This window comes from Nicotiana tomentosiformis, chromosome 6 (genome assembly GCF_000390325.3).
Source record: "Nicotiana tomentosiformis chromosome 6, ASM39032v3, whole genome shotgun sequence".
Lineage (NCBI taxonomy): Eukaryota > Viridiplantae > Streptophyta > Magnoliopsida > Solanales > Solanaceae > Nicotiana > Nicotiana tomentosiformis.
In genome coordinates, this window is record NC_090817.1 from 1,904,530 (window position 1) to 1,916,499 (window position 11,970).

Here is an 11,970-nt window from a genome sequence, read left to right on the forward strand (position 1 = left end):
AAAGCTCGGTAAAAATGATACTTCATCGGATATAATTTATGTGACAATATTTCCTTTTTAGTCTGTTTCAAAATAAATGACAACTTAACTTTTTAAATCTAAAAAAATATTAACTTACTTTTTTCATTTAAATCTCTAATAATAAGCATTTATAACCACATAAATATCATGAAATATTTTAAACTACAAGTTGCAAAAATCTACAAATATTATGACAATGTTTATGACTAAAAGTTGAAAAAATCTTCATTTCATTCTTTAGCTTCTTATCTATTCAAACTTATATAAACGGACAGATATCGTATGCTTCCAAAGAAAATAATTGTACAATATTAGGGACCCCAAGCACATGGGTCCTGTAATTATTCGAGAAACACGACATGATTCACATCATGATATATGAACTTAAGGTTAGATGAGAACAATAAAACCACGTTACAAAAAATCAAAATGAAATGACATATTTAGTTCTAAAGTCGCATTTGTTCATGTTACTTTCACAATGTTCAAAAGAGAATAGGTCAATTAAAAAGTTAGAGAAAATGTCATAAAAAATATTCTTTTTTCCACAATCATTTGTTTGGGCACAATGGATTTTGGTAAATAGTTGGAAAGGAACTTTTGGTAAGAAAACTTTCAATTTTGAATTGTGTGTGTAAATTTCTAACCATTAGCACTTATCTTCTTTTTTTTTATCATTTGACATTCGAAATTCATTGTCGAATTCTCGTTGGGTAAGTTCGCTAAGGAGGTAAAGCGCCAAGTGCTCCTAGCTTCCTACCAAGAAGTTCTTTATTTTAAGAACTTAAACTCGAGACATCTCATTAAGGGTGAAGGGATCTCAATCATCCCTTCACACCATTAGCACTTATCTTTTTTTAATCATTTAGCATTCGAAACTCATTTTCCTGATTAATCTGAATTCTCGTCGGGTAAGTCCGCTAAGGAGGTAAACACCAATTACTTCCAACTCCCTACTAAGAAATTCTTCATTTCCAAAACTTAAACTCGAGATATCTCACCGCCGAAGAAATCTCAATCATCCCATACACTATGGTGGTCACTAGTTGTGAAAGTCAAATGCTCTTATTTTATAGAGTTTGTTACAAAGCTTGAAGATCACTATCTTACTTGTTTAGAAATAGACTAGGTTGGTTGCAACCACGATCTTGTTTTATAATTGCAGCAAGAATTTAATCTAGAGTCTAGACTAAGTTGGTAGCTACCTGCACGTTCTTGTTTTATAATTGCATCAAGATTTTGTGAGGAGAATTAGGCATAGTTGGCATCCATTTCTTTTTCCTCTCAGTAAGAAACGAATTGAGATTTATAAATAGTATTTGGCATATGAGATTAACTATTTAACAAATGGAACTTATAAATCGCATTTGCAATATAAGACTTATAAATTATTCACCAATGAAACTTATAAATCGCATTCCGCATACACGATTATTTGCATGTATAATTATATTTTCCATCTATTTTTTTTTGTTTTTTGCATGCTTTATTCTTAAGTGGTATTCCAGTGATGCGTTTTGCAGGTTTACGGTTTTCTCTTAAAAACAACACACCTGACACCACTAGAATTATTGAGCCAAAAGTGCAAATTTTGAGGAAAAAGAATTCTTACTACAGCAACCAAATAACAGTGTGTCCAAAAGCTGTTAACAGTGCTCAGTCTGCTGACGAAACAAAGATAAAATCCAAGACATCTCTTGTTAATATCTGGACAACTTTAGACTACAACCTTATCTTAGATACCTCCTGTAATGTCCAAAGTTGTTACAAAAGCCAGATCAGTGTTGAATCTGCTGACAAGATAAAGATGAACTCCCAAATATATCTCTTTAATTCTCTGCTTCAAACTAGCATAAAAGAAATGAAGCTACTTGACATGATAATAAGAGAGCATTATATCTGATGCAAGGTGCTCTTCACACATTTCTAGTGGCAAATTGATGTGCAAAATTAGAGGACAACAACTACTACTACTACTGCGCATCAATCCCAAGTATGTTGAGGTCGGGTATATGATCTCTAGATAATGTTGCTCCATTTAAGCTCATCTCGGACCAATATTATACAAAATAAAAGAAGAAATAAAAAGAATAGAAATACCATTTTTCCTGTGTTTGTAGAGGAACAATCTCATCGTCACATGCAACCAGAGGACTGACAATAAAAAGAGAACAAGTGAAGTGACCAAAATTCATCTCTGCACAAAGCACAAGTAGGCACTAACAGATAAGAGGAACTAAGCAACAACAATTACTACTATGCTTCAACTCCAAGTATGTTAAGACAGGCTATATGAATTCTTACGGACCATGCCGCTCCATGTAAGCTCACATCTCAAACTAATATTATACAAATTAACAATAGAAATAGAAAGTACTAGAAGTTGTTGATTTTTTCTACTGGAGAAACTAACAAAGAAAAAATATTTAAGCTAATCCTAAACATCTTAAATATAAAAGTCCTCAAGCGATTCTTGCAACCTTCAAGAATGAAATAAAAGTGCAGACTTTTGTCCCGTGTTGCACTCTTACCACTAGACCAAAGACCTAGGCAAGGTGCTCTCCACACATTTTTCATGGCAAATTGAAGTGCAAAAAAAGGAGGAACTAACAATGTAGAGATAATGAAGCTAGTCCTAGATATTCTAAATACAAAAATCTTGGAGCAGTTCTTGCAACCATCAAGAATGAAATAAAGTGCAAACTCTGATGCCACTAGAAGAAAATTTGGCACATCACACGCTTCTCTTGTTTCTCTATTGCATGCTCTTTAATTTATTGTAATGTTTTCTTTAAACTTGGATTACATCTTCTTAAAGATCAGTCCAGGCCACCTCGATCAAGCATGTCTACCAAAGTCATCCTTCTTGGGAACCTCGGTGGCAACCTTAAAAACATTGCATCCTCAATCTGAATAGGCAGATGGGTGGCGACAATGACAATACCACCTTTTTTTCTGTGCTCTGCAATAATGTACTCGAGCAATTTCACACCTTCGTCATCCAATGCTACTGAAGGTTCATCAAGCAACCAAATAGGCCGATCAATTGCCAACAATCTGGCCAGCTGTACCCTTTTCCTTTGACCCATAGAAAGCATTCGTGCTTTATCGTTTACTAATCTTCCAAGCCCCATAAGCTGCAAAGCTGGCAGAGATCTTCCTTGCTTGCCTTCAAGAACTTCGAACCATTGAACATTATCAAGGACTGTGAACTTCTCTTTGATAGCGTCCTTAAGAGAGAGCCAGTTGAGCTGAAGTTTGTACTGTTGAAAAACACCTGAATCAGTGATATCATGACCATTCCAGAGTATCTCACCAGCTGATGGTTTCGAGAAACCAGCTAACATGCGCAAGAATGTCGATTTACCAGAGCCATTAGTGCCTGTTAGTACAAGTGCACCACCATCATGGAGGGAAACATTTACATTGCGCAGTATTTGTTGAGCATTTCTCATGCAAGACACATTGTTCAGCAGAAGTCGAGGAAGGGGAGGTCTACGCAAAGACATTGTCAAAAGAATGAAGGACAAAGATCACTACTGGATATAATACTTCCTTGATTGAGCTCCACAGAGAATAAAAAGAAACAAAAGGCTGCTGAAGCTCTTTCAAATCTTGCAGGAGCTCAGAAGAAATTGCGGAACAAATTCTGTAATTCTGAAAATTAAAAGCAAAAGTAGAAAATTCATAAGTTTCAGCAACTCTGGAAATGTAACCAATCAGTTCAAAACAGAAGCAGATTATGCTAAATCTAAGTTCACTAGTTAATGCAAAAGCATTATGAGCATTTAGCTACACACGCAATTGTCACACCTCCTTTTTCGGGGAAAGGAGTTTTTCCAATTTAAGTGACATTATTGAAGAGGGATTATTTATTTAATAGAGTCGCCACTTGGAATAGTTATTTACGGCGTCCCAAGTCACCATTTATTTTAAATCCCAAATCAAGGAATGTTTGACTCTGTACAAGTCTGCGAAACACAGAAGACCTGTGTAAGGAATTCTGTTAACCCGGGAGAAGGTGTGAGGCACTCCCGGGTTCTATGGTTCTAGCACGATCGCTTTACAAATTACACTCGGTTTTTTGTTATCTGAAATATTACATGTTTTTAAGACCTATTGTGCATTTTTACCTTTTTCCCGTTGTTATCAAAAATTTTGGCCATTTAAAGTATTTATGGAATTTATTTGAACAAGTTACGATGTCGTGCACTTGTCGTTTTATACACATCGCAAATCGCGCCGCGTGAAACACACCTGCAATTTACGACATGTTTATTTTATTCTTACTTTGAAGTTGGGGTCAAGTCACGCAAGCGTGCACTCAAATTTGGGATTAAATGTATCATGAGTCATGACTATGCTACGGGAACCGTACCCATAGTTACAATAATATTATTAATCGCGCCTAAAGCAAGCTACGAATGTTCATTAATTATTTTCCTAAAGCTAATTTGAAATTATTGTAGGGACAAGAGTTTATCAGTTATCCTTTACACCCAAATCCTTTTGCCATTACATTTATCCACTTTATCAAAACTCATTCTAAAAAACTAAAATGGACTGGTAACATGGTCTACGCCGGAATAATTCTAAAAACTAATCTAAAACAAAGCAAGTAAGCAAATTTAATGGAATAAACTATCTGTTAGCAAAAAATTAAAAGAAAACCATGCAACATCCTCACCTATCTCGAACAGAGCAAGCAAAATGCTTAAAAACATTCAAAGGGCAAAGTAGGGGTGGCAAGTGGGCTTCGCGGGCCCGGTCCTAAGTGGGCTTCGCGGGCCCGGTCCTAAGTGGGTCGGTCCTAAGTGGGCCGGTCCTAAACGGTCCTGGGCCTCGCGGGCTTATTGCTGGAACCGGCCCGGGACCATGAACTAATGGGCCTGGGTTTAGTGGGCCGGTCCCGGTCCGGTTCTGGGCCCAAACGGGCCTAAACGGGCCCAACAGAAACTTTCTATTTTTAATTTTTTATTATTATAGAAGTTAGAGAAAAAAATAGTAATAAAGATATATAAGCTATATTCGATTTATATACTATATATACATCTTAAAAAATATATATATATATACATAGTATACATCTTAAAATATACTATATATACATCTTAAGATATACTATATATATATAGTATAGTATAGTAGATCTTAATATATATATACATCTTAAGATATATAAGCTATATATATATATAGTAAGATGTATATATAGTATATCTTAATATATATCTACTATATATATCTAGTATATCTAGTATACTATGTATATATAGTATATCTTAAGATGTATATGTAGTATAGTATATATAGTATATCTTAATATGTATATATAGTATAGTATATATAGTATATCGAATATAGTTTATATATCTTATGAGATGTATATATAGTATAGACTATAGTATAGTATAAATATAAGTTTATATATATATATATGTATACTATACTATATTATACTATATGTATAGCTTAAGATATACTATATATACATGTATATCTATTATATATATCTAGTATACTATGTATATATAGTATATTTTAAGATGTATATGTAGTATAGTATATATAGTATATCTTAAGATGTATATATAGTATAGTATATATAGTATATCTTAAGAATGTATATATAGTATATCGAATATAGTTTATATATCTTATGAGATGTATATATAGTATATCGAATATAGTTTATATATCTTATTAAATGTATATATAGTATATACTATAGAATAGTATAAATATAAGCTTATATATATATATGTATACTATACTATATGTATAGTTTAAGATATACTATATATACATGTATATCTACTATATATATCTAGTATATCTAGTATACTATGTATATATAGTATATCTTAAGATGTATATGTAGTATAGTATATCTCAATATGTATATATAGTATATCTTAAGATGTATATATAGTACAGTATATATAGTATATCGAATATAGTTTATATATCTTATGAGATGTATATATAGTATAGACTATAGTATAGTATAAATATAAGCTTTTATATATATATATATGTATACTATACTATATTATACTATATGTATAGCTTAAGATATACTATATATACATGTATATCTATTATATATATCTAGTATATCTAGTATACTATGTATATATAGTATATCTTAAGATGTATATATAGTATAGTATATATATTATATCTTAAGATGTATATATAGTATATCTTAGTATACTTAGTATATCTTAGTATATCTTAGTATATCTAGTATAGACTATAGTATAGTATATATATATATATATATAAAAGCTATATTCGATTTATATATTATATATACATCTTAAGATATACTATATATACACGTATATCTACTATATATATCTAGTATACTTAGTATATCTTAAGATGTATATGTAGTATAGTATATATAGTATATCTTAAGATGTATATATAGTATAGTATATATAGTATATCTTAAGATGTATATGTAGTATAGTATATCTACTATATATATCTACTATATCTAGTATACTATGTATATATAGTATATCTTAAGATGTATATAGTATAGTATATATAGTATATCTTAAGATGTATATAGTATAGTATATATAGTATATCTTAAGATGTATATATAGTATAGTATATATAGTATAACTTAAGATGTATATGTAGTATAGTATATATAGTATATCTTAAGATGTATATATAGTATAGTATATATAGTATAACTTAAGATGTATATGTAGTATAGTATATCTACTATATATATCTAGTATATCTAGTATACTATGTATATATAGTATATCTTAAGATGTATATCTAGTATACTTAGTATATCTTAAGATGTATATGTAGTATAGTATATCTAGTATACTATGTATATATAGTATATCTTAAGATGTATATATAGTATAGTATATATACTATATCTTAAGATGTATATGTAGTATAGTATATCTACTATATCTTAAGATGTATATATAGTATATCTTAAGATGTATATAGAGTATAGTATATCTACTATATATATCTAGTATATCTAGTATACTATGTATATATCGTATATCTTAAGATGTATATATAATATAGTATATATAGTATATCTTAAGATGTATATATAGTATATCGAATATAGTTTATATATCTTATGAGATGTATATATAGTATAGACTATAGTATAGTATAAATATAAGCTTATATATATATATATATATATGTATGTATACTATACTATATTATACTATATGTATAGCTTAAGATATACTATATATACATGTATATCTACTATATATATCTAGTATACTATGTATATATAGTATATAGTATATCTTAAGATGTTTATGTAGTACAGTATATATAGTATATCTTAAGATGTATATATAGTATAGTATATATAGTATATCTTAAGAGGTATATATAGTATAGTATATATAGTATATTTTATTAGATGTATATATAGTATATACTATATATACATGTATATCTACTATATATATCTAGTATACTATGTATATATAGTATATCTTAAGATGTATATGTAGTATATCGAATATAGATTATATATCTTATGAGATGTATATATATAAGCTTATATGTATATATATGTATAATATACTATATTATACTATACTACATATAAATCTTAAGACGGGTAACATGTTTGGGTTGTGGAGCCGGGGGAAGTGGAGGAGGAACATATTGGCCACTAGATTCACCACTCTTCGATTTTCCCTTATTTTTACTAAACATATTTTTTAAGGAATAAGCCATCTTAATTAATCAAGCAAAGTAAATAAAACAACCAAAATTATAATATTAAAACTTAAGAGTTGGAACGAGTTTACCGAATTGACGAACAACTTGTTGGAAATTGATTATCGTTGAAGACTTCAATTCACCAACTTCACAATTGTTTCAAAAATTGTAACAATAAAGTAAGCAATAGTAGAAGTAAATTAGAGAGAGATTGATGATTTTGTAAGAAAAAATGAAATAATGATTGGGTATTTATAGTTGAAAATAGGGAAAAAGTGTAATTATAAAAAGTTTGGGATTAAAACAAAGTTGAGGGGTTAAATGGCTATTTCATAAATAGCCAACGGCTATTTTTTACAGCCCAACGGCTATTTTTTACAGTCAAAAAAAAAAAAATAGCCGTTGGGCCCGCTAAGGGGACCGGGCCGATCCCGGTCCGGTCCCGGGCCCTGGCGGGCCAAGCGGTCCCGGGCCTGCGCGGGCCAAATCATAGGACCGGCCCACGAGACCGGACCAGGCCCACTAAACCGGACCAAACGGTCCTGGCCCGTTTAGCCGTTTGGCCCGTCTGGCCCGCGGTCCCGGGCCTGGACCGGCCCACTTGCCAGGCCTAGGGCAAAGCAAGAATCCATACCTGCATTCCTAAATATTCTGAGCTATCAAGGAGATATTTAATTTTCTAAGCATTTAAGAAATGGTATAAGGAACCAAATCTCTAACAGACTTCAAGAACGACAAGAAAAGATCACTCTATCTAAATTGGAATTGATCGGACCTATCCAAACAAACCTATTCACATTAAGAAAAAATATACCCATTTGAACACAAAATCTACTTCAACAACTACAAATAGAAAATCTGACCAATCCTTAATAACTCAACATAATAAACACAATAACACCAAAATGGATAAACAAATCAAAATCACGTGTAAGGCATGCTAACAGAGACGCAAGGAATTAAGCTAAAACATTCACCAAAGCACAACAAATATATGAAATAATCTGAAAGTGAGAAGGGGACCTTTACAATTGCAAATATTCTGGAATCGTCAAGCACAAGAGAACCTCGAACAGGAAAACAAATGCCTTGCCGGAAACCTCAACGAACCTCGACTAACCCGACTCGAACTCGGCTCATTTGTAGTGATTGACAGAGTAGGAACGAGTTGCTGGTTTTGTGTGAAGACGGCAGCCTTTGTGGTGGTTTTCGGACTGTTTTGGGAGCTGATTTCGAGCTATTTTGCAGCTGTTTTTGGGTGAGATTTTGGGGTGTTTCAGATCTGGTTTTCAGCTAGGAATGCACTTTGAGAAAATTTCGTGAATTTTGTTATAAGGGATTAGAGGGAATCTTTTAGGAAGAAGACAAAAGAGGAAGTGCCAATTGGCTCTTATAGTCATATTGTTTTTAAAAAAATTTCCTTTGTTTGTTTTTTGTTTTGAAAAGTGAAACAATACAAAAGATAAAATAGAAAGACCACTCCTACTAAATCAAACTATCAAGATAATAATACTTACTCAATATTCACTTATTAAAACCTTTAAATTGAAAATTAAACTAGAACTAGATGAAAAAAATATATTTTTGAAACTTTTTCTTTCTTTTGTAAGAATAAAAATTACTACTCTAAAAATAACTATTTTTGTATTTTCAATTTTCATAAATAAGACTTATAAAAAGGTGAAATAAAAGCTAAAACATCAAGATTAAACTTAAAATTATTGAAATACTAAAATGTGGTGAAAAAATTCAAATATAGTCAAAAATTAGGTGCTCGCAGCAATTACTATAAATTAGTATAGTGTACGAACTCCACTAACTAATAGAATTCCCAGCGAAAGGACATCATCTGGAACTTCAAATTAGACAAGAAAGCAGCAGAATCAAATCAACTAATGTGTTTTACCACAGTCTGAGGAAACAAAACAGAAAAGAGAAAATGAAGATGAAAGAGGAACGACATCCAGGATTTTTCTCATTTTTTTCCATTTGCAACACTCTTGGATGCTACTAAGTCACTGAATTTGCACTTGATAAATTAAATTCCCTCGTATGGAATTTCTTGTCATAGAAGCACATTTAGAGAAACCGAAAAAGATTTGCTCCACGTCCTCCTCGTAACTCCCCATCCCTCCAAACAACCAAAATCATATAAAAAGTTATTTCATTAGCAAAGGCAATCCACATTGTTTTTCTAGTTTTCCACTTTAATCAGAATGACTATCAAGAATTGCTATCTTTTCTTATATGTCACTAAGACGCTAACCACTACGCATCACTATAATCAAGGTAAAGAATAAAAGGCCTCTAATCATATTTTCTCATCAGATTACAAGCAAAGAGGTGGAGTAGTCCTGCAGATCCCGCACAACGTAAAACAACGGTAACCAATTTGTAGCTTAACAAACGTACACACTAACATGGCTTCTCAAGAAAAGCTATAAGTTGAATGGAACACAATTCTTATAAGCGAATTAAATTCCAAAAGAATTCATTCTTAGAAGCATTGGATGAAAGATTTTCAGAGAAAAAAAAAGAACAAAAAAGAAAATGGAGCGATCATACTACCCATACCAAGCTAAGTTCACTTTGCTGTTTGATGGTCTTTCCCGAAGATAACCTTGAAACTAAGAGATCTTAAGAAACCTAACAATTCACTACATCTTTAATTTTTGTTCCTTCTAAATTTCCCCCTTACTTTAAGTTTCCTAATCAGTAGGGACGTGTTCTCCTAGGCACCACTAACAGAGCTAGTTTGGAGAAAGGGGATTCAATTGCATTCGCCGGAAAATAATATTATGAAAATAGGGTAAAAAATAGTTCTTTTTGTTAATATAAGTTGTTGAATCCCTTGACATGCGGGAAAATTCTAGTAAAGTAGCAAAGTGGTTCAAAAATTGCTTTTGATCAAAGGTTAATATCCGAGGTGTGACATTTTTGAATCCCTTTTGTATGAAATCCTGATTCAAATAGTCGATCTCAACTAATTTGAAATTAAAGACATACTCAATTGATTGATGTCAATTCTCCTAATCACTTCCTAGGTAATTCACATGATAATTATTAGCAAATAAAAACTAAAAGCAAAACCTAGAATATTTAGGCATACATTTCCATGACAACCATTCAGCACAATTCTAACTTACACTTCATTCCAGTAGCTCCAACTTTTTGGCTAATACTCACAGCTTCGGCATTTCATAAAACAAGTTATGACATTTCTAAATAAAATAGGAAAAAAAAGATAGAAATGGAGAGAAGACAATCATAGTATATTTCTAACAGCAAGAAATGGGCTCACCGCCGTCCGCAGTCGTCCGCCGCCCGCCGTCACTTGAGCAACAAGCTGGAGGAGATTTCGGTCTACTTGATTTGGGCTGAGATGTTGAGATTTAGAATAACGGATTATTATGGGCTGAGCCCAAAGTAAAATTTTATGGGCTTTTAACACATTTGATAGTTCGGCCTAAAGTTCGGGGATTTGCAGTTGTACCATATATTTGTGTCATCTTTTAACTTGTACCCTATTTTTTAAGTTATTGATTTGGTAGCCATCTTATAAAAAATCCATAATAATATGACAATTACACCCCTGACAAAAAATATAACGATCTCCTCCCCTCATCTCAGCAACTTTATAAAAAAATCATAAACTTGTCCAGATTCATCTTCAGAATCACACTTGCATGAAGTTGTTTCACCTTGAAGCTAAAATTTCATGATAATGTAGCATGAAATTGTTTCATGTTGAAGCTAAAACTTCATGCTAATGTATGCTGAAGTTATTTATCCTGCAATCTACAGTTTTGCCATGAATTTTATCCGAAACTTCAGTCTAAACATGTTGAAGTTATTTAGTTCATTTGCTAAAATTTCAGACTAAACATGCTGAAGTTATTTAGTTCATTTGCTAAAACTTCATACTAAACATGCTTAAGTTATTTAGTTAATTTATTAAAACTTCAGACTAAACATGCTTAAGTTATTTAGTTCATTTGCTAAAATTTCAGACTAAACATGCTTAAGTTATTTAGTTCATTTGCTAAAATTTCAAACTAAACATGCTTAAGTTTTTTAGTTCATTTGCTAAAACTCCAGACTAAACATGCTTAAGTTTTTGTCTAGTAGTATGTAATTTTCTAATGAGTTTTTGCTAATACGTGTTGAAGTTATTTAGTTCATTTGCTAAAATTTCAGACTAAACATGCT

General features: G+C 31.5%; 1 protein-coding gene across 5 annotated transcripts; it reads right to left on the reverse strand.

The window, feature by feature from the left end:
* Positions 1–2,337: 2,337 nt before the first annotated feature.
* LOC104118739 (ABC transporter I family member 1) lies at positions 2,338–11,159 on the reverse strand. 5 transcript variants are annotated; one of them, XM_009630074.4, is made up of 2 exons: positions 11,063–11,159; positions 2,338–3,678 (listed from the first exon to the last, which is right to left on the reverse strand). In XM_009630074.4, the coding sequence occupies exon 2, from the start codon at positions 3,528–3,530 to the stop codon at positions 2,841–2,843; it is 690 nt and encodes a 229-aa protein (XP_009628369.1). In that variant the 5' UTR covers positions 3,531–3,678; positions 11,063–11,159; the 3' UTR covers positions 2,338–2,840. The 5 variants fall into 5 exon arrangements, with proteins under 5 accessions (XP_009628369.1, XP_009628370.1, XP_009628368.1 ...); XM_009630075.4 differs by lacking the exon at positions 11,063–11,159 and adding an exon at positions 10,908–11,056; XM_009630073.4 differs by lacking the exon at positions 11,063–11,159 and adding an exon at positions 8,791–10,901.
* Between the last annotated feature and the right edge of the window lie 811 nt (positions 11,160–11,970).